Source organism: Leucopleurus acutus, assembly GCF_964270905.1.
Source record: "Leucopleurus acutus genome assembly, chromosome: 1".
NCBI lineage: Eukaryota > Metazoa > Chordata > Mammalia > Artiodactyla > Delphinidae > Leucopleurus > Leucopleurus acutus.
The window spans coordinates 190,751,576-190,778,887 of record NC_139142.1 but is presented as its reverse complement, the minus strand read 5'-3'; the positions used below and the strand labels follow the sequence as shown (position 1 = coordinate 190,778,887).

The 27,312-nt window shown below is 41.3% G+C and overlaps 1 protein-coding gene across 2 annotated transcripts in view; it reads right to left on the bottom strand.

Annotated features, from left to right (window-relative positions):
* The window catches only part of SPAG6 (sperm associated antigen 6), a gene marked incomplete at both ends in the record, with an annotated part of 73,635 nt that extends 57,580 nt beyond the window's left edge, over nucleotides 1–16,055 (bottom strand). For both annotated transcript variants that reach the window (XM_082846822.1, XM_082846823.1), the window contains 2 exons: nucleotides 15,856–15,951; nucleotides 16,031–16,055. In XM_082846822.1, coding sequence (XP_082702948.1) covers nucleotides 15,856–15,951; nucleotides 16,031–16,055 — 121 coding nt within the window. The remainder of the gene's footprint in view (nucleotides 1–15,855; nucleotides 15,952–16,030) is intronic.
* Between the last annotated feature and the right edge of the window lie 11,257 nt (nucleotides 16,056–27,312).

The window sequence follows — 27,312 nt, the reverse complement described above, 5'->3', positions numbered from 1 at the left end:
TTTTTGTTTTTGTTCTTGAGTATAACTTAATATTTTTTATAATGAATATGCACCATTTTAAATAAAACAAGTCTATACTCTAAAAAAGAAAAGCTAAATTTGTTAACATATATTTAAAGTTTCATAATAAATACATTAATGAGGATGCTCAGAATAGTTTTAAGAGAATCACAAATATGTTTCATATTATTTTTCCCTGATGATTCGAGTATTTCCTTTTCTCCTCACTTGATATAATTATGTGAAGGCAGTGGCTTATTGTCTTTTGAAATATAAATGGAAAATCAATCCATACTGGGTTATTCAACCTAGAATTTTGAATTAAACTGCAAGAACTCTGAACTTTTATGTTACGAATTTGAAGAATGAATTTATCTAAGTTTATAATATTTCTTATTATATTATTATGTATTATTAGTTACTATATTTAGCTAACACACCACAAGTCTCCCAATGTTGGATATTTTCAGTTTGCCATTTTAGCAATAAGATATTCTACCCCCAAAGATGTATTTCACTTGTCCATATACTCAAAGGAATTTTCTGCTTTGTATATTTTCTCCTCCCTTTTTCTACTGCATCTGGCCCCGGAAAAATAAGGTCAATAAAATGACACACAATTCCTTTCCTTCTACTCCAGTATTCAAAATCAAAGTTAGACTTCTATGCAGATGTTTCTGCTCTATCATATTCCTTTGTTCAGACAGTAAGAATTTTGAAAAATTTTAAATCTCTGAATACAAAAGTAAAAGCTAAAGTTTCCATTTAAAATATCTGTTTAAATAAGGTCATTCTGGGGCCTCCCTGGCGGTCCAGCGGTTAAGACTTTGCCTTCCAATGCAGGGGATGCGGATTTGATCTCTGGTCGGGGAGCTAAGATCCCACATGCCTCGCAGCCAAAAAATCAAAACAAAACATAAGCAATATTGTAACAAATTCAATAAAGACTTTAAAAATGGTCCACGTCAGCAACTAAGCCCATGCGCCACAACTACTGAGCCCTCGTGCCACAACTACCAAAGCCCATGCTCTGCAACAAGAGAAGCCACCACAATGAGAAGCCCACACACCACAACGAAGAGGAGCCCCTGCTCGCTGCAACTAGAGAAAGCCCGCACCCAGCAACAAAGACCCAATGCAGCGAAAAATAAATAAATAAATTTATTTTTAAAAATAAATAAACAAAATAAAAATGGTCCACATCAAAAAAAAATCTTAAAAAAAAAATAATAAGGTCATTCTTATTAGAGAAAATATTGCCCCAAATTTCTAGTCCTTGAATTGCCTCTTAGTGCTTCATAGTCCTCAATCCCCAGGGACATGTTTTTATCTCTTACATAGGCTAAGCATACTTTATTACTCTAATTGCAGGTTTGTCCTAGATATACAGATAATGATGCAAAAGGAACTGAGGAAGCGAGGAGGGAAAGGAGGGAGGGAGAGAAGGAGGGAAAGAGAAGCATATATAACATAAAAAGAAAATTTTCCTTACTTGTCTGTCCATTAGGAATTCATGGTGATTGATCCTTGGTGAGTGAATGCATGAAAATGTAGAGTCCATAAGTTACAACAGTCGGAATTACCGCTACAATATCTGATAGACAAGGTCTCTAGTGAGCAGCTAATGACTCATTAGGGTCTCCACTGAAGGAGCCAACACATACTAGCTAATATTGGGTTGGCCAAAAAGTTCGTTTGCGTTTTTCCATAACATCTAACAGAAAAACCCAAACAAACTTTTTGGCCAATCCAATATTATATCTAATAGTAAAAATTATTCCTGTATTATACTCTAATATCTATAAAACAATTCTGTTTTCTTTATATAAATTGATTAAATGGTGTGAAAATGTTTCTGAAATTTAACCTACAGGCTAAATCTTTACAATCTTCCCCACCCCCAACTTTATAGCTTTGAGTTTCTTTTCTGTATTTCTTGTTCCAGTGCCATACTGGAGACACTGCTTCTAATACTTACATTGTAATCCAGTTTTGCAAAAAACAACCTCGCTAATCCTACCCTCGCTAATCATTCATTCAAAAAATAGATCAAGGTTTACCGAGTGGCAAGAAATAGGACCTCATACACGAGTAAAGGCAGTTCATGCTCTCAAAAAACTAATAATCTAGTGGAAGAGATTATAGAATAGCCTCAAAATAATCACAACTCTTTCCCTTAATTCCTTTTAATACAACATAGCCCTAATCACTTTAATTTTGCATGCCAATTGCATATGTAAGTCAGGAAAAAAAGGTCAAACATTTCTAAAGACAAAAAAAACTAATATTCTCATATTACATGTGCATAATTTATATAGATATTACTTCAATCTGAGGTATTTTATAAAGATATTTAACATCTCAACTTTGTTCCATTAAAAACAATTCTTTGGGTTCATTTAAGTCATAGTAAAGATTTCTGGTTGCCCTGGTTACTTTTTTGTTTTGTTTTGTTTTAATTGTGGTAAAATATACATAGCATTAAATTGATCATTTTAACCATTTAAAGTGTACAATTCAGTGGCATTAAGTACAGTCATAATGTTGTGCAACCATCACTACTGTCATTTCCAGAACTTATTCATCATTCCTAACAGACACTCCATACCAATTAAACAATAACTCCCCATTTCCCCCTACCCCCAGCTTGTGACAGTTTCTATTCTGTTTTCTGTCTCTATTATTTTGCCTATTTTAGATACTTCATATAAGTGGAAGCATACAACATTTGTCCTTTTTCATCTGGCTTCTTTCACTTAGCATAATGTTTTTAAGAGTCATCTGTATTGCAGCATGTATCAAAATTTCATTCCTTTTTAAGACTGAATAATTTTCCATTGTATGTATATACATTTTGTTTGTCTATTCATGTGTTGATGGACATTTGGGTTGTTTCCACCTTTAGGTTATTGTGAATAATGCTGCTGGGAACAGTGGTGTACACGTATCCATTTGAGTCCCTGCTTTCAATTCTTTTGAGTATATACCTGGGAGCGGAATTGCTGGACTAAATGATAATTCTATGCTTAACTTTTTGAGGAACCACCAAACTGTTTCCACAGTGACGGCACCCTTTTACATTCCCACCAGCAAATTACAAGAGTTCCAATTTCCCCACATCCTCACCAATATTTTGTTGTTGTTTATAACAGCCATCCTGAGGGGTGTGAAGGGGTATCTCACTATGGTTTAATTTGCATTTTCCAATGACTAGTGATATTGAGCTACTTTTCATGTGTTTATTGTCTATTTGTTTATCTTCTTTGAAGAAATATAATTGATTTAAATCTTCTGCACATTTTTTTTTTTTTTTTTTTTTTGCGGTACGCGGGCCTCTCACTGTTGTGGCCTCTCCCATTGCGGAGCACAGACTCCGGACGCGCAGACTCAGCGGCCATGGCTCACAGGCCCAGCCGCTCCGCGGCATGTGGGATCTTCCCAGATCGGGGCACGAACCCGCGTCCCCTGCATCAGCAGGCGGACTCTCAACCACTGCGCCACCAGGGAAGCCCTTCTGCACATTTTTGAAGTGGATATTTTGTTGGTGGCGGTTATAGTTCTTTATATATTCTAAATATTAAGCTCTTATCAAATATATGCTTTGCAAACATTTTCTTCCATTCTGTGAGCCGTCTTTTCACTCTCTTGATAGTGTACCTTGAGGCCCCTCCTTGTTTCTTAGACTTAAAATGAATATTTTTTACTTTCTAATTTTATTCAAAATTATCACAAACATAAAATATGTTAAAGATTTGTTATAAATTTTACAAAGCTTTAAAATTTTAAACTCAAACGTTTTATTTTAATCTAAAACTACTTTCCATGTATCCATTTACTATGAAACTGCTACTACAGTTCATTCAAGTTTTGGAAGAAGTGATTTCTGCATACAGTTAACCAATACTCAGCAAAGGATTCACCCTTAACCATCAACGTCAACGTTACTCAGACATTCTGTTGGGGCCCAATTAAAATATGAAAGAAACTTCGTGCTTTAGAAATAGAAGGAATCTTGCCCTACTTGGTACATCACTGCCTATGCTGAGAGACAAAAGACTGAGATGGTTAATAGCATGTATCTGGAGGGAGACTGTTTGGGTTCAAATCTGGGCTCTGCCATTTCCTGGCTGTGGGGCCTCAGTGAGACTACTTAACCACTCTGTGTCTCAGTTTCCTCATTTGTAAAATGGTGACAAATTCTAGGAACACCGTATAAAGCTGTTGTGAGAATTAAAATGAGCTAAAATTTCTAAAGTGCTAGGAAGATTATCTAGGACAAAATAAACACCAGTTGGATGCTTGATAAATAAAAGTGCTCTAAAGGAACCAATTCCCTATGTTGACCATATTTTTCATCAACATTTTATTATTATTAACATAGATGACTCATTAATCAATCAGTACCTTACACTGTAATGGAGAAATATTTAAGGCTGCACGGCCCCACAGATTGAGCCTTTTCTACGATGTATTTTAGAATTACTATGGAATGAATAGCTCATTCACCATTCATTTAAGAAATATTAAGAATCTACAACGTGTTAAAACACAATTGTCCCTGACCTCAAGGAACTCATAAAGGGGTCATGAGAGATAAACAACACATTATGATGTGTGCAACTAAAGGAATAGAGGATGCTTTGCAAAAACACAGTAGAGCATCTAACCCAGGCTTTGAGGGACAGAGGGAAGGTGCAAAGGCTAATTGACATCTAAATTGAGATCTGAAGGCTCTCAGGCAGATTGTCTGCTGAAAAAAATTGGAAGGCGTAGGGATTGGGGAGAACTCCAACCAGAAGAAACTGTATAAATGAAGCTCAGAACCAAAAAGAGTTTGATATGATGACAAAACTGAGAATACAGTTTGACTTTAGTACAAGAGAGGAGAGAGGAGTTGGAGAAAGAAGGCTGAGATGAACAGAGAGAGACAAAAGTCCTGAAGGGTCCAATGAACTGTTTTAAGTATTCTAAATTTAATCTGAGCATTAATGTCAGTGCAGTGACAGATCAGATTTGCACTTTGTACTGAAGCATCTCAGATTACACTGGGGAGAAAGGATGAAAAGAGAGAAGACCACTTAGGAAGCTATTATAGGAACCTAGGCCAGATGTGAAGATAGCCTGGAGTACAGTAATGGCAAAAGGGAAAGAGAAAAGTGAAAGGTCTAAGGAGATGTTTAAAAGACAAACTGATTATTGTGAAGAAAACGGAGGAATCACTGATACTTCCCAGTTTCTGGCTTGGACAAGGGATGCATGATTGTTGCAGACAGCTGAAGAAGCCATGATAAATCTATACTGGTCTGAAATGTAAAGTGGGAGGGGTGACGCGGCAAGGGATAAAGCTGGAGAGGTTGGTTGGGGCCAGATAAGTTTAGCTACAGGTTAAATGAAGATTTCTGTGATGTTGTTGTAAGAGAAATGGGAAGCTATGGGGAGCTTTATTGTTTGCACTACTCATTCTCAGGGAAGTAAATAAATGGAAATGAAGACTTTGAATAATTCCCAGGCCCACCATGTGTGGCTGGGCAGGCTGCATACTGCACAAATCCAGGGGACGCCATTCACATAGACCATGATATAAACGGCACTCCCGAAGTTGTGCAAAGCACAGTAGCCATCCTTGATATTTATGTGGTTCTCTATTTTATGTGAATAAATCTTTCCTCCTCAGTATAATAATGAACATCTCTAGAGCAGTGCTTATGTTTTACACTTTTCTTCTATTTCTCAAATTACCTAGCACAGTTCTGAACGCACATCTAACTCTTATTGAAACACTTTGTGGTCTTGACTCTAGGGACCACTATCCACTTGGATTTTACTATTACAAGCACTACCTACTCTCCTATCACAGAGTAATTCCAATTACACTCATCAGCTTTACTCTGATTTTAGTTTTTTTTATTTCTTTAACAAGTTATTACATTTACATGTCTATATTTTTACTGAAGCAAGTTTTATGACACTGATGAGTTTTAAAGCATGTTCTCGTTTTCCTTCACTGGTCATTTTTCACTTGAAAATATTTGTGTTCCTCCCTTGCTTTTCTTTAGAGAAGAATTTTCAGGCCTTGATTTGATTTCTTTCATCCTCTATGATTATATACCTCTGGCCACTATTCTTTCATTTGATTAAGAATTAGTAAATTTTGGTATCACATATCTATTTGTCTTGCTTTCTGTGAAACACTTTATCACTGCCATAACTATAAAGTCAATTATGGGCTTCCCTGGTGGCACAGTGGTTGAGAGTCCGCCTGCCGATGCAGGGGGCCCGGGTTCGTGCTCCCGTCCGGGAAGATCCCACGTGCCGCGGAGCGGCTGGGCCCGTGGGCCATGGCCGCTGAGCCTGCGCGTCCGGAGCCTGTGCTCCGCAACAGGAGAGGCCACAGCGGTGAGAGGCTCGCGTACCGCAAAAAAAAAAAAAAAAAAAAAAAGAATGAGTAAATTTTGGTATCACATATCTATTTGTCTTGCTTTCTGTGAAACACTTTTTCACTGCCATAAATATAAAGTCAATTATGATTTTAGGTGTTATATCCCTTACAACACACAAAGATCCTTATAATTTATTTAAATGGTCAGAATGAATCACAAAATGTATATATAGTCTTTTTTACATAAAATTCAATTGTAATCATAAATGATTCAAGAAACTCTTATGATCAAGGGTAATATATTTTCTCCTTTTAAATTTATTCTCATTAACTTCAGTATCCTCTGAATTTTGTTTGGTGATTCACTGTCAATTCAGTCATTTGTGAGTGAAGGACTACCACACCTGACATGTCACTGTTGAGTGGGGAGGGGTGAGAGGAAGATGAGACAGAGATCACTGACCCTCTCACTGGCAGCCAGCAACTCTTCTAAGAGGGCAAGGAAGCACAGTATGTACTCACTTATTTAACATACACTTCTAGAGCATCTCCAGGCACTCCTCTAAAAAAAAATCTACAAATATTAACCCATTAATCCTCATTACAATCCTACCAGGTAGATGCTATTTATAGCTTGGGAGTCTATGCCCTCCTATTTCTCCAATGTCAGTCGCCCCATTTACCAATGAAAACTGGCCTCTGTGCTAGGTTTAGAATGCATACCATCTCTTGAATTCACATGATTCTGCCATTAACGTTACTGTAGGTCTCTTCCAAGATTACTGTATTAAACCGAAATTCCACTGATTTGTCCAGTGCAACTGTGACTCTTGACTAGGTCACTGCCCCCACCATCTATATGGGAGATTTATACTGAGTGAGTATGTAGAGCATAAAAGTTATGGCAAGTTCAATTTACATGATACTTCAGATAAAAATGATTAGAACTTACGTGTTTATAGTTAACGTGAAGAAATATAAGATGGGCTTTTAACATAGTTTCCAAATGAACATGTAAGTTCCACATATCCAAGCCTTTATTTTCATTTCAGATCTCTCTCCTGAGCCCCAGAGCCCTATCTATCCAAACTGCTTACCAGAGTCACTGGCACATAGATCTCCCAGACACACTTCAACCTCAGCGCTGTTACAGAGTGAAATCGCCATTTCCCCCGAGCTGTTTGTATCCCTTCTCCATTAATGAAGAGTGCTAATTTGCCTAAGTAACCAGAAGCCTTGGAGTCATTTTGTTTGTTTCTTTGTTTCTTTCTAAAAGTCATTTTATTGTGAAAGCATGAAGGACTGCCTTTTATCAGGCAACAAGTTTGCCATTCCAAAGTTGTTTCAACATTTATTGAGCGCCTATGTTGTACTGGACCCTCTGCCAGGTGGACGGCTGTAACAATTTTTAAAAACAATTTTATTGAACTATACTTAATTTACAATGTCGTGTTAGTTTCTAGTATACAGCAAAGTGATTCAGATATGTGTATGTGTGTGTGTGTGTGTGTGTGTGTGTATCCCTGTGCTATACAGTAGGACCTTGTTGTTTATCTATTTTATATATAGTAGTTTGTATCTGTTAATCCCAAACTAATTTATCCCTCCTCCACCCTCTTTCTTCTTTGGTAACCATAAATTTGTTTTCTATGTCTGTGAGTCTGTTTCTGTTTTGTAAATGAGTTCATTTGTATCGTATTTTAGATTCCACATATAAGTGGTATCATATGGTATTTGTCTTTCTGTCTGGCTTACTTCACTTAGTATGATAATCTCCAGGTCCATCCATGTTGCTGCAAATGGCATTATTTCATTCTTTTTTTATGCCTGAGTAATATTCCATTGTATATATATATACCACATCTTCTTTACCCATTCATCTGTCTATGGACATTTAGGTTGCTTGCATGCATTGGCTATTGTGAATAATTCTGCTATGAACACTAGGGTACATGTATCTTTTCGAATTACAGTTTTCCTTGGAGTCATTTTGAACTCCTCTCTCTCCTCACCTGCCCCTGCCAGCCCCCTTCTACTAAGTCACAAGTCCGACAGACCTCTTATCCAGCATGACTGCTATAGCAAAAATGGATACCTGGTCTTCCCGATCCTGTTTCAATCCCCTCCAATCTATTCTCCACACTACTGTGAAACTCATCTCCCTAAAACACAAAATGAAACCCTCCATCCCTCTAGTTAAAACTTTTCAAAGGTTTTTCAAAGGTTTTTCAAAGGTTTTAGGATAAATCCAAACTTCAGATGAGGTCCTTCATAATTAGGGCTGTTTTCCTCTCCAGCCACTGACTTGCCTCTCTCTTGTCCTATTACCCCAAGAAGTTCCAGCCATACCTAAACATCTGCCTTTTCTATCAAGTACCATCTTTTCTCTTGCCTATTTGCCTTTGCACATAATGTTCCCTCTACCCAAATGCAGTTTTCCTCTCCCATTTCTTCATCTAGCTAACTCCTAAGAAATTAAGCACAGATAACACCTCCTCCTAAAAGTCTCCCATGACCAGCACTCCTCATTCCTAAAACTTGATTAGGTACCCTTCATATGTGTTCCATATGTCTATATATCAGACACTTATCAAAAAGTATGTATTTATATATCTCACCATTAGCAAATAAGCTCCTTACGGGCAGAGTCTATGCCTTCAATTTTTGCATGATCAGCATCTAAGCATGCATCTGGCACTTGGACACTCAGTAAATGTTTGTTGAATGATGAACGAACAAACTCTGAAAATTAATGTGCAATTTTCTCTTTTTAGGTAAATTTTAGTTAAAATAACAAAATAGATAAAGTGTTCATAGTTCTTTTGTTAGGTACACGAGGTCAGGTACATAAGTGTCATTATTATAAATTCATAAAGCTTTAAGGAACTCAAATGAGTCATTTAAACTATCCCCTCACCTAAAACCACCCCACATACATATAATTCTATTTTAATTTAAAGTCTTCTAGAGAGCTGCAAATTTTAAATTAGTTCTGTCTTCTTCTGTCAATGTGTTTTCTCTTTTACAATATATACCTATTACACCCATCTTCCTGGAGAAGATTGGAATGTTTAGGAATGGGGTCAGTATAGAGAATAAAGAGGACAGTTCTAAAAGGACTGTCTGCTCCAAGAGGTTTCATGGGTAATATTTGAAGAGGAAACTTTTGGAAGGCAATCAGTTCAAAAATCTATCTTCAGATGAAATTCTGTGTTTCAATCATACTCTACCTAGTTTACTTTTTTTGGAGACAGTTTACTTTAAAAGATATGGATACAAAGTTAATAATTAAGAGCCATGGAGTGGAGACGGGGGCTGGTTATTTTTTAAATCAGAAATATAGTGATAGTTGCTACAGCTGAACTCTGAACATAGCACTGAGTTTTGTGGCAGCAAAAGTAGAATGAGAACCACTTTGTGAAATAAAAGGAAGCAGGAACAAATTTTTTTTTCCTGAAATCATACCTAGGCCTGACTTGAAACATAATAGTTAATAAAAGATTGGTTGAATAAAAGAGTATATCTTTGTATTAAAAAATTTAACAGCAAAATGGACATCCTCAATGATAGGTTTTTAAAGTTATGGGAAAGTCTAAGTATCTATTTTTAAATAAGCCCTCAAAAAAAAAAAGAGGGACTTTTAGAGTTATTAGACTAATTCTACAAAGACATTTTTATAGAAAACTAATGTAATCTAGGCTACTTACATAATATAATAGTGATTCTAACTTGACACAGAGATACAACTCAGAATATAAGGAAAAGTGGAGAGAGATCATTTCCTTTGGAGACGCAGGCACACATACACAAGCACAAATATTATTTGTTTTCACCTAGATTTTTTAACAGAACTTGAATAAACAATAAATTTCAAATTGAGCCACCCTTATAATAGAAAACTAGGGTGTATGGCAAAACCAATACTTCACTTTGAAAATTAGGGAAGTCTGACTTGTGTTCAAATGGGCCATTCCACCCACTACAAGACAAGGCCAATTTGTTTTCTCAAGGTATGGCCCTGGATTTCTCCTAGGGCCAGTAAATCTACTCAGTAGAAATCCCAAAGTTCTGCCCCCAATGAACATGGAAGAAAAGCCCTTCACACCAAGTGTGATTAAATAAAGAACAAAGGGAAGTGTTGAGTATACACTCACATCAACGAATCAACAAATATCAAGGGCCTCCCTCTTCACTGTACTCTACCTCACATGTTCTCAAAACACCCAGGAGAGCAGGCAGTCAATCCCAGGGCAGCTGGCCTCTCTGGGCCCTGAGGAAGTCTCCTGGGCACTCTTCCTGATAACAGCAGGTCTCAGTCCAACAACTCTCTCAAGTACTCTATTGGTTCTCAACTTCCAGTGGATTGCACACTTTCCCCAGGTGATTTTAATTTTTTTTTCCCCCCAGGTGATTTTAAAGAGCTTCTGGTTTGATAAGACTTTCCTTAGAAGCCAGAGGAAACCAAAAGGTCTTCTAGAGCTCTGAGGCCAGTTTAAGCCCTAAATACAACTTCCACTCCCTCAAACCTCCAGGTAGTTACCAATTAAAGTTAGTCCTCTGCATCTGGGCCTCCACTCAAGATCCCATAATGGTACTCAACGAGACCTCAAAAGCAGTTATGCACAATTACTGGACAGTCACTGGTACCCAAAGGCCTAAATAGATGACTTGTTTTAACAGTTAACACTGAGGTTTATCTGGAACTCCTAGAACATCTAGGAATAGTTTCCTGATACCTCTGAGGTAACACAGAAAGAGCACAAGGTCAGACAGCAATTAAGAAACAGGTCCTAGTCCCAGTTTGGCCACTAACTCACTTTGTGATGAGGGCAATTATCCAACCTTCTTTGGGCTTTAACCACAGTGAACAAGATACCTACTCTACTTACCTGAGCTGTTATAAGAATCTAATCTTCTGAGAGACGTGAAAACACTTAGAAAAATAATTACTCCTTCCTTCATTCTATTTAAACATGTTGAACATCTGCTCTATGCTAAGCATTATGCTAGGCATGAAGTTTACATCTGGTAGAGAAAGCAGAAACTAAACCATTACAGTTGTGATAAGGACTATGAAAGAGAACTATTAGAAGCAGGGAAAGATAAATCAATAAACTCAACCTGCTGGGAGGGCTCAAGGAAGGTTTCCCTGAGGAATCTACATCTGAACAGAGCCATAAAGAATGAGTAGGAATTAACCAGGCAAAGAAGTGTAGGAAAAGGTTCTAGTAGTCAGAGGAGCAAAGGTCTTGAAAAAACATTCAACGAATGTAAAGTGCTTTTAGGAAACACTAAAATAACTTTTCAAAAACATTGAATCTATGACATTGAAATGTAACCCCACAATCTGCCATTTCAAAAACCCACTCTTACAGGTTTATCTACAGCTTGGATTTTTCTTTTTAGTCATCAAACTCTTCCTAAGAAAACAGTGAGATCCCAGCCCTGGTTGCATTATTTTCTACTTATGTACCAATGCTTAGATAACAAAACAGATAAATGTCCATGTAGGAACAACGATTTGGGACACAGAATAAAATTCTGAAAAATCTTGTTTTTAGGACATATTGGTAGGTGCATAAAAATTCAGAATTTTTATAGCTCCCTAAAACATTTTCCACTTAAGTATATGGGAAAAAAAAAAGAAGAAAGAAAGAAAGAAAAAAGGCCTCTATCCCTACCCTATCCTTAAAGAAAAAGTCAGTGCTTTGAATTAATTATCATACATTCAGAAGTATAAGGCTCCTTTTATATTGGCAAATACATCAAATTTAAATGGCATAATTGCTTAAGTTTTCTGAAGTTGCTTTACTAATTATCTTTTCAGTTCTAATATCCTTTGGAACAATAGTTTTTGTAGGAGAATCACGGTATCGTACATGTACCTCCCAGGATGTGTTTTAAATACATTATAAATGTTTACTACAGGCTTTTCCTTCTCATAGCAAATTGAAGTTCTAGATCATTAATATGAAGATTTTCACCCTGCCCCAGACACATGCAATTTAAAATCATTTTATGTCAACATATATGACTTATTTTCTTGAATTATGAACCAAATAAATTGCCTCAATTTGGAAATTAGCTTCATACAGGTGCATATTTAAAGTGATAGGCAAACTTTTCTATTCCTACTCTTCTGAAAATGTGCATAACTATGATTTGCCATGTTTACTGTTTGGCTATATATAGGTTACAAGCAAAATATTACAAAGTATTATTTTCAACTTTACCCCCACTTTTCTTATATAAATAGCTGCTTCAGAAGAAGTTTATTTCGTGCAGCTAAGCAGTTTAAAAATCATGTTCTTCAGGCTTTTACTGGCTTATTTTAAAAGACCTTCTAAACAACCAAAGAGTGGCCTGGTACTCCAATATACCACAAAACACCTTTCTTATATTTTGTAATTAAACAACCACCTCCAATTGCTGAGATTCCACAGTTGGTACAAGTAACGATGTATTATCACTACCATTGAAGTCATGTGTTATTATTCAAAGAGGTGAAATATCCAAATTCATTTTTAAATAGCTGCAAGATGTAATGGCTCAAACATATAGGGTTTGAGGGAGCATAAAGAGGTTTTATAACAAACATTAAACTTTTTAATGTTTTCATGTATGTCCTTTTGACTTAGAAAGAACAAAATCTCAGTGAGGAAAAAAAAAACCCTAGGTTATAGACACATTGTACACAGTTCTTTCTAGTAACAATTTTGATTGGAACTCAAACTTATTTTTGTCCAAATACTCTGAAGAAGATATCTTGCAACACTTTGTTTTATAATTACTTTGGACATATTTAATAGAGCAGATTCTCTCATTAGCACATCAAAAACACAATGAGAAAGATCAGAGATTTTAAATGAAATAAAACTTCATTGATAACTTTCACTTTTAAGATTCCTTTCACACTGAATGAATTTAAAAATTCTAAACCAGTAAACTACTGATTTATCATGATACCTATATGGAAACTTTTTTTCACATTATTTTGGATCTATGATACATATGTATTTAAACAGTTTATTAGGGAAGACAAGTGAGAAAACAAAACCCTCCCAGGTATGTAGACAGTATGTCAAAGTCAGGAATAAAATGCACTGGTATCTTATGATACCAAAATGAAGTCACTTGACTGAAAAAAAAAAAAAGCTTGATCAAAATATATACTTTATGTACACATATTGTGGCTCATTCAAAAGCATTTTTAAATCCATGGTGATGTTTTAAAAATAAACCATTTAAATGGTTAAGTTGACTATTAAGAGAAGTTTTCATAACAAAGCTTACAGGGTTTTTTTAAATTAAAAGAATAAATATATTGGAATACTCATCTGTCCCTATTTAAAGTTATTAAAGGGGGGCTTAAGTTGAATTTAGATAATATGAAATACATTAAAATAAGTTCCTCAGGGGAAAGAAAAATCTTACCATTCCATCAAGATATTAGGCAAGTGCAGATAACTTCAAAACATTAAGTTATATTCCTTTTGTATTCCATTCCTTCATAAGCCAGACCGTAAGTGGAAATAGGTGGCTATTTAAGAATGCCATATCTAAGGTCACTTATACTTTGGTGATGACTTAGCCTGTTTGGATTGATTAAATTCCACAATATATTCCACATTGTATACTTATGGGAAGAGATAATCTGTCACTATTACACTAAAACATGATATTCTGTATCTTAAGAGTTATCTGTACATCCATATTTCAGTATCAAATTTATAAAAGAATGTCAATCATTTTCCCTTTTTAAGAAATCATGTTTTAGTTTAGCTGTATACATACTGTCCAGAAAATTAAATATTTGTAAATAGCAAGTGTCTGTTCACGAAGGCCATTGAGTAGGACTGAAAGGGGAAAAAATCCAAAAATAAGCACATTCAAAAAATGTAATATGCTCTAATGAAGTTAACATGGTCAGTATATATGAAACTCTGTGTGTCCAGCACTGTTCTGGGCACTGTGAGGAGTATACGTGCATGCAAACAAGCACACACACACGTGCAGAAGAAAGAAGATGAATTCACATGAAACAACGGTAGAGCAAAAGACTATCAACTTTGAAATTTTCAAAATGGAGAACAGATTAATGGTTGCCCACAGTTAGGAACAAGAGGGAGATAGATGTGGCTATAAAAAGGCATCACAAGGGATCCTTGTGGTGATGAAAGTAGTATCTTGACAATAGTGGTGATGGATACACACGGTATAAAATTGTATAGAACTAAAAGCACACATACACTTAAAGTACAAGGAAAACTGAAAAACTGTTGGATTTTTATCAATGTCAATATTCTGGTAGCGATATACTACAGTTTTGAGGTACACTAGCTCTCTATGTTATTTCTTACCACAGCATGTAAATCTACAAATATCTCAAAATTAAGTTTTTTTAAATGATTATAAAATACACCTTCCTTATTCTAAATACATCCCCCTCCCAAAATAAAAACATGCAATAATAAACACCAGAATCCCTCCCAGTGACAGAAGAAATTGCCAGCTAGGTGCAGTAGTAATTCCCTTCAAAGAAACACAGAGTAAACAGTATGTCTAAACATTCTTGCCCCGAAATATGTTCTGAATTTTCTTCAAATCCGTGTTAATTTAATGAGTTTTAAAGATCACATCCCATAAATTTAAGATTTCTCATGACACAGTAGCAATAAAATTCTACCTTCAGATGGTGGTGGAATCATCCTTAATCAGAGACAGAGACGAGGGGGGGTACCACCATTTTCTTCTCTGTTTATGTTAAAAGATAAGAAGCAAATCACACACACAGGCACACACTCTTCCTCTTCCTGTAGAGTGTACATGAGTTCGGATCGAGACGTGGAATAACAGCACCACAAGGATTTCTCAAAGCTAGGTCTCTGCCTACTTGGAATCTCTTGGAAAATATTCAAGCATATCTTTGCTCTTTCGCTAATGCAAGACAAGAAATAACGGGTCAACTGCTCTGGAATTCCTTTGGTGTGAGAAAGTCAAGTCGAAGGTGATCAAAGGCAGGGCATCCGGATAAAATGGGTCTGATTAGGATAGATTCAGACAACCTGACATTTGCTTGGTTGCGATAAAGATGGAAATAGGGACGTCGGGTCCCTCTCACACCAATCTGGAAACTTGACCCGCTAAAGAGATCGAACGCTTCTACAGCCTCCGCGGTGGATTGGAGGAATTTAGGGACGCTGTCCTCCTGTCCCCATCCTGCCGCTCCCCAATAGCTCAGCCGGCTGGGGAGCGGGGCGACGGGGACCCAGGGCGAGGAGAAGCCCGGGGACACTGGGCGACGAGGGGCCGGGAATACGGGGTGAGGGGCGAGGCAGGGCCAAGGACCCAGGGAGACTAGGAATGGAGGTGCGGGGAGAAGCCGCGGCACCAAGGGACGCGGTGCCGGGGTGCGGGGCTACGGGCGAGGCGAGGTCAGGGGCATGGAGCGACGCGAGTGCGAGGTGAGGGCTCACCCGCGTTTTGCAGTGTCTCGATGTTCTGCGGTCTGGTCGCCAGCTCCGCCACCATCTGCACGAATTGGGTCCGGGCTTTCTGGTACTGCTCGAACACTGCGGGGAGAGACACGCTGGAGCGCGCCGCCCGCGGCCCCCGGGCCCCGCCGCCTCCCGTCGGGGCGCCCGGACATACCTTGCAGCACCTGCCTCTGACTCATGGCGCCCTCGCCACCAACTCGGCGGCGCCCGGCTCGTCCGCGCCCGGCCTGAGAGTCCGCGGAGGGGGCGACCGTGGCGACCGCTCGGACTCCGACGGGAGCCAGGTCTCTCTGTGTACCCGCGTCTCCCGGGCAACCGACCGGAACCGGAACGCAGCCCTCTCGCGGCAACGGCGGTCCCGGGCGTGACGTCAGGGCGCGGTGCTCGGGCGCCCCGTGCGCGGTCGCCGTCAACCGGGGAGCTCAGCCTGTGCTGTTTCCCCGACGTGCGGAGCTCGCCCGGCGGCCGCGGGAGCCGTGCGCCGTCGAAGGTCACATCCTATAGGCACAGGAGTCCGCCAGGAGGTCAGGGAGTTTCACAGACGGAACCCGGAGGGAGCCCCACGTGCCCAGGAACCCGGTCCAAGTGCGGCGAGAGAAGCAAACTTTTACGATGGAGTTGCCTGGGCTTCGACGGTCGAGAAAAATCTCAAATAGGACACTGTGTAATCTGATAAATACATTACTGTCAGTACAACCTTAAAGTCAAATGTTTTCCCCTTTAGTCCAGCTTTTATATACCAGGCATTTCAGGTTTCAGGATTCCTGGAGGGTCAAGACAGCTATGTTCATACATTTAATTATACTGTATTGAAAGCATTTAATAAGCACTCATAGAGATTCAGTGAGGAAAGCAGACGAGGAAACAATATTGTAAACGTCCTGTCTTCCTTGACTTTCTCCAAATTACTACCAACTTTGCTGTTTCCTCACTTTTATGTGATTATTAAACATGTTGTCTTTGTCTTTTAAATTTAGGCTTCATTCTGTTGCTGAAGGACATTTCCAAAAGAAACTGAGAGAATCTTTACCTGGAAAGCCTTGATTGAAATTATCTTAACCAGACTTCCCTTGCTGACGTAACTTTAATTCTTTACCCAGTTTCTTTTGACAAAAGTTAGGTAGTCTATCACTGGTTTCTAGTTTGTCTGAAAACTGTATACCAAATGTTTCAGTGACAGGTTTCAACTTTAAATGTTCCTCCATCAGAAACTACGATTTCGCCAGATGTCAAGTGAGTGGATAGTCACAGCTGCTGCTGAGTAGTGCCAAGACAGGAAACCTCTTGATATCTCTTCTTTAATAGAAGGGAGCATGCAAACTTAGCTGGGGTGAGTCCTATATAATAATCTTTCAAATCTCACTCTGACTTGAGCTCTCTGATAAAGTCCTGGTATTTTGTGAAGCCCCAAATAGTTGTGGAATGGACTAGCAATCGGAGAGAGAAATAGGTATGTTCAGCCGGGTCCCTACCACCCCCAGAACAGGTGCATGTCTTTTGCTCCGGAGTTCAGAAGCCAATGATACCCACAATCCCTTTACTTAACTCTGAGGCATAAAGTTTAACAGGGATCTCCACATTTCCCTAAGGAAACAGGTCCTTTAGAATTAAAGTTTTTGTGTGTACTAATTTAGAGATTGGGGGGCGGGGGGAGGGACAAGTTGAACAAATAATTAAAATGGCAAATACACCTTCACTGTAATTTTATTTTCAGTTCCTTGTTGCATTGTGAAAAAAGAAATCCCCTTAAAACTAAAAGGTTCCATATTTGGTTTCAGTCCTTTAACAATTCAAACTCCGAAGTGACTACAGCTGCCATTTTTAGTAATTCTTTTTACTATGTATTTTCTACTTGAAACGTGTTGAGATAAGAGCTCAATAGTGAAAAAAAGGCTAAACCTATAAACGTAACAGTCTACTTACGGAACCCTACAAAGTTTGAAAACTTAAGTTCAAGTGGTATATAAATTATTTTTAACTATAGATTCTGAGTATTTGTCATTAACAGTGCCTGTGGGTTAAACTGTATTGTTCCTGATGAAACACAATATAGAATTCCTACTTTATATCTGAAACTGGACATACTAAAGAAGCTAGATCTTTGCTCTTTATTCTAGCTTTCTTTTTTAAAATCCTTAAAATTAAATGGAGAACTGTAACAGATTAATTGTAAAACATAAATGAACTGTTAGTAATTCAAATACAAGATATGGCAAAACTGAAAGATTACTTTTACTGACAAAGCCAATCTATATTTTCTGACTCACTTTTCAACTTACTAACTATAAAATAAAATACCATTCTGTTTTACAAAGCTAGTTGAATGCCCTAAGATGACATACACACCTCTAACAGTTAAGCAGTGAGAAAGAAAATTATTCAAAGGGATATTTCAATTAAAAAAAAAAAGGAAGAAAAGGTGCTATTTAAGATTACTCTTCTTAAAGTACCAGCTGACTTTAATACAGATATACAGTGTACTTGACACATTAAACTATACATTTGATTGAGAATGATACTTATTATCTGAATAACTTGCAAAAATGTTTCCAAGAAAGATTTGTGTGGAAGACTTTGTCCCCTTTTGTATAAAGCTAATCACATGTAATTTCAAAATCATTTCTGCATTTATCTTTTTATGAAAATGAGACTCAAAAAAGACAACATTATAAAGCCAGTTTAAAAATCCTGTTCTGTTTCTCTTTAAAAATCTGCTCTGGGAATTCAGAAAAACCCATTATCATGGGAATATATTCTGCACGTGCCTAAAAGAAATTTTACTAATTTTAACAGACATGTTTTCTTTTCCTTCAGCTTCTAGAAGAATTTTAAAAGTTAAAGCTTTATATGTTCTAAGTAGATATTAATATCCACATTTAAAAAACTGCTGTTGAATGAATCAAGTGTATATATATTCCTCTCCCAAGCCAAAAACATTAAATATCAGTGTGTGCCAGACACTACTACTAACAGAATGTGCTTGTCTTCTAGGACATGAAACCTAGTGGGAGATCGACATCTAAAGAAAGTTTAATTCATTAAATAAGCATATACTGCAGCCTGCCCTGTTTTAAGGGCTATTATTGCACTCAGCACTGTTAAGTGCCTTGGGAACAAAGAAGAGGGACTTAGGATAACCTAGGGGAAGAAGTGAGAATATCTAAAACATCACTTAACTAATAAAAGGTGTCTTGTTTTTAAGAAAAATTAGCTGACTTTTGCCTAGATATGAAATCTCCTTCCCTCCTCCCCCAAAGAATTAAAACATAATGGTAGTATTTAAATATGCATTCATTTGGCAACTGCATGTAATTATGCAAGTCATAAGAATACAATAATCATTTTGCCAACATCAAATCTAAAATTAATAATATTTACATACTTGAATGAAAAATAAAGGTATTACATAACCAAGTTAGTGGACTCAAAATATTACCTATAATGATGAAAGCAAACATATGACATCTTAAATGTTGCTCTGCTCCTCTTTTGAGTAAAAGCCTCAGGAGTTTACATTTGGGTTTTAGCAGACCAACCGGTTGTGCCATCAAGTTTGTCAGCAGAGCAGAAAAGACTCGGACACTTCCATCCAGAAAGAGAAGATTAACATTTCTATGCTGATGTTGTGTTTGTGTCTTGTTTCCTATTCTTTGCTTTTCAAGCCTTTTAAAGTCAACTCCTTATATTTCAGACTTTAAAATGTTTACGTTTCTTTGTGTTAAGGCCAATAAAATGTTTAAATGACAGTGATTTTGCTGGCCCCAAAGTTCTAAAGATACGCCTGTACATGGCTTCCTTTTCCAGGAATTCAGTGGATGCATAGATTGAACTCATCCTTTCCACTTCCAAAGTAAACCGTGATTAGGGGGATTCCACACACGAATAAGTTCACCTCCAAAGCCACCATTATAGCACAAAGTGATTGATACTAAAAATTGATGATTCTAATGTCTGAAATACAGCATAACATTTTCGAAGGCAGTGGGACATGCATAAAGACCAATTTATTGCTGCTTGGTGTGCGTGTGTGTTATGTGAATATCTTCTTTTTAAAGACTTATGTGAGTATTCCTTTAAGATTGTACCCAAACCCCGCACCACCAGATACCCTCTAGGCACCCTGCCATAGAAGTCTGTCAGCCACTCCTTCTCAGCGCTCCCCAGGCCCCCCACCCCTTTAAAATCTTGGCCTTGGACTTCTCTGAGACAAGGTCGGTGCTATTCCTTTCCCACGTTTTTATTAGTACTGGACGCAAGAGACAAAAGATGGAAGGTGCCACACAGCAAAAAAAACCCGGAGCCCACCAAGCGCGCATCTAGGCCAAGACCCAGGAGGACGCGGCTCACGCATCCCCCATGTGCGGGTCCTGCCAGGGCTGCGCGGCGACCCCGCCCGCCGCAAGCGGAAGGTTCTGGGCCGACGCTGCGAAGCTAGACGTAGGCGGGTCTCCGCGCGCGCAATGGGCACGGGGTCCCCGGCTCGACGGCGCTAGCCTCGGGGCAGGCAACTGCGTTCAATGTGGACGGGGTGTCGGAGCCGCAGGAAAAAGGAAGAACACGATGCTCCTCCGATGTCCTCCGCTTTTCCTTTAGACCAGAGTTTCTCAGACTCCAGCGGGCACCCCTGCGCACTCCGCGCAGTTCTCAGCGGGGAGGGGGCGCGGGAATCTGTTGGGGTTGGGGTCAGGCCATCGTTCGAATCAGAAAGCCGCTAAGCCCCCGCCGTGGGTCGCTGGGCTGGGCCGAAAAGGGGGCGCGGGGGCGGCAGCGCCGGGAGCGCCGGCTGGAGGAAGAGGCGGGGGCGCGCGGCCCGAGGGGTAGAGTGCGGAAGCGTGGCGCAGGCTACGCGCGGACGGTCCCCCTCCAGCGGGGCCTCCGGGGGCCGGCCGCGGGCCTGCGGGTGTGAGCGAGGGGGGAGGTCCCAGCTTCGGCTTGCTCGTAGCCCTGCGGGCCGCCGGCCTGGGGATCAGGAGGGAAGGGGCCGCAGATGCCGCAAGCCGGCGTCTGCTGGGGGCGGGTTGCAAGATGAAGGCGGCCTCTGTCCTTTCGCTTTGCTTCCCCCGGCCAGGCCTCCAGCAAGCACCGCACCGCCGCGCGGGCTCTCGCGGACGGGTCCCGGCCCGGGCCTCCCCGCGGCGCGGCTGACCCGTGGGCCCGGGAATGGTGTGGCCAACTCGCAGGGGCGAGCCCGGAGCGGGCGGAAGCTGGAACCCCGGGAGCAAAGGCCCCGCAGCGTTGCGCAGCCAGAAAAGCTCGCGGCGGCCGCTCCGTTCGGCCCGGCTTCCCCTGACTTGCTCCTCCAGGGACTTAAAAAAAGAGAGCCCCGTTAGCGGGGGAGGGGGATCAGACTCTCTTGGCCGGGAGTGGGGTGTGGGAATCCTACACCACCTTACATCAGCCAGCTCCCTAGACCCCGGCGGCGCAGGCCGGATCCCAAAGGCTGAGTGAGGAGCCCAAACCTTACTTTAAAAAAGGAAAGAAAAAAAAGCTGCATGTCACTGCGCATGTGCGAGCCTCGTGTTTTTGGTTTGTTTTTTTTTTTTAATTTTTGACGTCATTTCGCTACATCAAATCTCAAGCCAAAACTTCTTGCTCATTGATTACTCTGAAAAATAATTGACTGTATGGTCTGACTCCTAGGAAATGCTGCAAAAGTACAGAGAGACAGTGTTCAAGGTTTCTGCTTTCACAAAAATAGCACAGGCTGTCTATCCACCCTGCACGTCGGTTCCCCCCACAGATTATCAGAGCCGAGAGAGAGCTCCGCTAAAACGTAGGCTAGACTTGGAAGACTCAGTGGCACAGCTTCCCATTTTTTAAGTGGAGATAACTTGCGCTATGATTTGCATCCTCCTTAGTCCAAGTAAGCTATACAACACAACTCCTGCCTTTTTTTTTTTTTTTGGTATTTCTGAGGAAACATCTGAATATTGCTAAAGCTGAACTACTTTACGTCCTACTCCAGTGTTACCTCATATTTATTATTTAAAGCGAAGAATAAAGGTTTTCATATGGACAACATAAGAAAAGATTAATGACTACCAATATGAAGAAAATACTAATGCCTTTCCCATTAATAAAACAGGAAATGAATAGTAAAGAAATGCTTTTTATTCTAGGACTGCTTTATTTTTCCCGGTGAAATAATACGTAATTGCTTATCATTCTGATTATAAGTCAAGGGTAAAGGTCTTGGAAGTTTACAGATAAAATTAGATGTATACAAGTAATGTCAGTATATTTATGGTCAAATCCCAGAGAACCAAACTTACTAAAAAACTTTTGGCTTAAAGATTGCCTTGCAATACTAAGGACACCAAATGGGGACAATTAAGATAGAGACTTCTTGTAGCACAATTGGATAGAAAAACCTTGATTTTTTTTTAATATGATGCTTATGCATAATGCTTTAAAAGTATGGCAAACATCTAAGACTGATACCAATTAAGATGTCAGTTATCTTTCTTGGAAAGTGTATTCTCAGAACCCAATGCAGACCATGATAATATAATAGACTTGGTTGTACTATGGTCTGTCTTTAAGTTTAGAGAGCCTATACGAATTGTGTATATTAAGTTCATGAAAAAGGATTTCCTTAAGCCTATTTTAAAGGTTGCTTATATCATTCTGTTGTAAACTTACTTTATTCTAATGAATTTCCTTAGAAGTGGTCTCCAAAGTGATAATTTTAATTGGTGAATAATTTGAGCAGAATGATTATTTAGTAAAAGTGAGTGGAGTCCTTCAGATCTCATAACCTCTTTCTCATTAGAAAATGATGGCATAGTTTGAAGAGAACCCAAATGAATATATTTTAAGATAACTGTCATGAGGCATATTTAGAAAGAAACAGCTGGTAAACACATTTTCCCAAGCTTACCCTGACTGACTTCTTCAGTTACACTAGAAAATAAACTGTAATATATCATGTTCAAAGGAAAAACACTCTTCTGAGTTAATTACTGGTAACATTAATTTTCTGATTCATGAACAGCTAGATGCTTTCTAAACAGCACTCCATTTTCCCAGTATCATTTATACTTAAGTATTTTGGATGAGTGTTTATTGAACTTAGGAGTCTTGTTCAGAAGGTTGGAAAGGAGTCAAAAATTGCATGGTAAGATTCTATAGAAATGTAACCAATTCCAGTAAAAAGTCCTTTGTATGGAAGTACATTATGGAAATGACGTGGTTGTCAGACCTAATTGCTTGGCTTTTGAGTCCTCAGAAGAAATTCTACAGCCTTAGGGGTGTAGACTCAAAAGCAGCAGCATTTCTGGTTTCAGTTTAAATAAAACAATGAAATCCATGATTATTCAAGTCAATAGCGATAATTCACATGAATATGAATGCACTTTGATCTTATCCTTCAATTCATTGAAAGACACAGTCGTAATGAAAAAGGGAGATAATCTCTTTAACTTGGTCCAAAGCAAGTTGTTGGAGCTTTTCTTTCCTGAAAGACCATAGAAAGGAACTTTTCACTAAAGCCTTGCTTTCGTGTTTTTCAGGTGGAGGTGGGGAGTGTTGGGCAAGCTACAGGTCATTATGTTGCCCCCAGGAACCAAGTAGTGCTAACTTTCTTCTTTGAAGTAAACTGTCTTATTTAATGAACTTGACGTTTTGTGAAGCTTAAAGGTGAACCCCTTTCATAACATCATACCTAAGAAGCATTTTAGGAGGCATGTTGATTTGAGTTTACCATCAGATATGATTAAGACATATTAACTATTTTCAGTATGTTTTAAAGATTAAATTAAATAGGATATTTCAAGCTGCATTGTCTTAGATTTGCAGTATCCAATAGTAGTTCCTTAAGAGTTCCTGTTGAACTGTGAAGACAGTTAACACCCTGCCTGTGCTGTATGAAAGTCACTTTAAAATATCATCTTATGCCTATTTAACCAATTTCCAGACACCTTTGGTGGGAAAATAACAAAGTTACAAGTTCTTATTCTTAGAATTCTGGAAACATCTGTCAGATATTTTTTAGTACAGTCACCACATTCGAAATATAATTAGGTAAAAATATGCACGAATGAGGATATCTGATTAGTGCCACTGGCTTGGAAAATCTTTACCTTTTCATTGAGTTCATTAAAGATATCCAAGCTTTATAGTAGTTATTAGTAAGTTTTATTTCTCACAAGGGCTGTTGAACTTCTGGAATCCTCTGGAAATTCAACAAATATTTGTTGAGTTATGTTAAAGGGACTCCGGAGCATACAAAGATAAATAAGACAGGTGCTTGTCCTCAAGGAGCTTTAAACTTAAAAATTTCAGCACATCTGTGATTTACATTAAATGTCAATCTAGGAAGAACACTCCACTAACTTAATAGCTGTTTAAAACCGGGTCAGTTGTTAAGAGCGATGAAACTTGGCAATGCATGTATTTCCCGGGGTTATCCTACTAGCTAATCAAAATATTTTGCTGGATACATTTAAGATTTTTCTTCAATAAAAACTTGTTTAAAACATTAACAAGAGTTCTGTTAAAAATTAAATCAACGTCCTAGAGCCACAGACATTAGAAAAGGCAGAAAGATTCCTAAGGGTTAATGTCAATCATTTGCTTTATGCATCCCTACTGCTGACGTCTGGTGTGGTTTATCACATGAGATGAAGGAGAAAAAAGTGCTCCATCCACTTATGTATAAGAACAAGTATCTGGAGGTAATGTTTGAGCTACACAAGCAGTTATATTATGAATTTCGTGCAAAATATTCGTGGTAGACAAAGAAGAGGGAAGGCTGTAGCGTTTGTCTGTGGTTATAACCCAGAGGAAAGCCACCTTTACCAAGGGCAGACACAACCCCAAGCTCTTTGTGTCGATGTTACTAGAGAGGGAGTGGGCATCTTGACTTCTTTCTTTACCACCATCCTCATTGCTGATATCTAGAAAAGCTTTTTAATGGACTGGCCATTGACAAAGAATTTCGGCTCAAGTTGGAGACGAGGGCACCTGGGGCTGGGACGAAGCCGAGCGCCGGGATCTCGGGGGCTCAGGTGCCTGCGCGGCAGCGTGCGCTTGGAGCCTATTTGTCTATTGTCTGCCATGGGGGCAGGGCCGAGACGGGGGAACTAGCTTTCGAGTGGAGCTGAGGGTCTCGGAGGATGAGGACACGGAGGGGTGGAGGCGAGAGATGTCAACGAGGGCAACCCCTAGAGTTCTAAATGCTAGACACCGAGATGTACGAAGCGGCGGCGGTACCCGCGGCTGCAGCCCTGGCTGCAAATCGCCGTCGTGTGGTTGCTACTGGCAACCGAGCCTGTGCAGAGCGCGCAGCCCCGCAGCCCCTGGAAGGAAGGTGGCGAGGGGAAGCGGCGGCGCCGCGGCCGCCCCGGCTCGGCCGCCCGCAGGGCTCGCGCTCCCGCCCGCGCCCCGCGGCCCCTTCGGGCTGTGACCACTGCTGTGCGGCACGCAGGGCCCCGAAAGGCTCTCGGGTTGGGGGTGTCGCTGCCTCGGGAGCGTCAAATTACTGGCGTCCTCCGCGAATGCAACATGGCAGCTCTGGTTCAAAGACGACTCTTTCAGTCCGCCGGGGAGGCGGGGGCTGCGGACTCCGCTGCGCGCCCGCCGCCTCCCTTCCCGGCCGCGAGTCGGCCCTCCTGGCGCCCCCGCCTCCGAGTCGGGCCCAGCTAAGGGCAGCCGCGCGCGCCGACTCGCCTTGCGCTCGCCCCTCGGCCCTTTGTTCTCCTCTCGATAGGCACCTCGCGCTTCGGGGGCTTTTAATGGAGACCGTGTAAGACAGGGTGACCCCGGGTGGGACGCCGACGTCCTGGCACTCCCCAGAGGTGTGTAGCTCCCCGGGTCTCCGGAGCGAGCTGAAAGCGCCAGTCCGGGATGCTAACCCGACACTACCCGAGGAGCCGCGTCTCGTCGGGTGGGTCCCTTTCCGCCAGGCCTGGCCCGCCTTTCTCTTCCTTGCTTCCGAGAGGTGTGAGGCGGGAGGCCAGGGCTGGCACGCGACCCCCGCAAAAAGACAATGCCCGTCACCGCCCCAAGGAAATGAGATTCTCCACAGGGGAGAGGAAAGCTGCGGGCTCGCAATCTGGGAAAAACGGGGAGAAAAACACCCGTTAGTCCTGCGCTGGGCTCCACCCCGCATCACACTAGCCCTTGGGCGCGGGTGGAGCCCAGTGCAGCCCCGAGGTCCCCGCCCCGGGTCGAGGGGGAGCCGAGACGCGGCGCCCTGCACCGCGAGTGGGGGAGGGGTCGGTGCTCCGGGGAAGGGGGGAGGCCTGGGGGAAATTTGCATTTTTAAAAACGGCGGTTCCGAAACGACCTTGCCACGTAGACAAGCCAGTTGTGACGTTAAGCACAACGTGCTACTGAAATACCGAAATCCGCCACCAAATGGCGGCTCCTGCAGTCTGCCGCGCCGATAAAGAGGACTCGCCGGGCGTCGCCCATTTTAGGCCGCTTTCATTTCTCTGCTGTTACCCCGGTCCCCCTCCCCAAGCCGTCCCTTCCTCTCCCCGTTTTTGGGCGCACGGGGGACTCCTGGGTCAGAGAAGCTTTTCTGCCCCGGGGATCAGGCAGGCGCGGACTCTGCTGGAAACCGCTGCGTCCCGGCGGCTTTCAGAGGCGATATCCCAACCTCCAACCGCCCGATCCTCTGCCCCGCCGGGGTCTCAATGGCGCCGGAGTGCGAGAGCACCGGACCTTCCAGGTTCGCCCTGCCCGGAGCCCCAGGCTTCGCATTTGGGTCCTAAAGTGTGGTCCTTTGCCCAGATCTTAAGATTCCTATCGGGCAGCCACCCCTTCCTCGACACTCAACCTGGTCAGGTTTTCTTCCCAGGGGATTAGAGCCCGTTCTACCCATTAAACAAGTTCAACTGGAGGACCCTTCGGGTAGGCTGAAGCTCAGCCTTCGGGAAGCCTCAAATGGCAGTTTTATATTTTGTTAATAATTTGGCTTACAGTGTTTCCAACAAAACCCTAAACTCCAAGGACACCTTGTTATTGAAGGAGAAAGGGCACAGGATTTGAAGCAGCCGGAGGGAGGAGGGCAAAGCGAGGCGATAATCTGGAATGGCCCCGCAAGGAATCGCTTCTGAGGGCTTTGCAGGCGACGCCGCCGCCTCCCGGGACGTGGGACACTTTCCTGCCCGCGCTGAGCTCTCGCGGCCCAGGGGCCGGTTGCCGCGCCTCGGTGTCCTGCCGGGCGGAGAGGCCTTCGGCAGGACGGGGGCCGCCTTGTGAGATCACGCGCACCCGGCTGTCGCCGCCGCTCGCCACCGGGTCCGCCCTTGGAGACACGACTTCGTTTTCCCGCCTCCCCAGCCTGCCGAGGCCTGGGAATCTCGCTTTCAAAATTGGCGGGATCCGAGTCCGCCGAGCCGAGGGTGGCGAGCCGCGCACGCGCAAAATGGCCTCCCGGTGCCCCGCGGCCTGGGCTCGAGCGTTGGGCCGGGCCGAACCCCGCGGCGC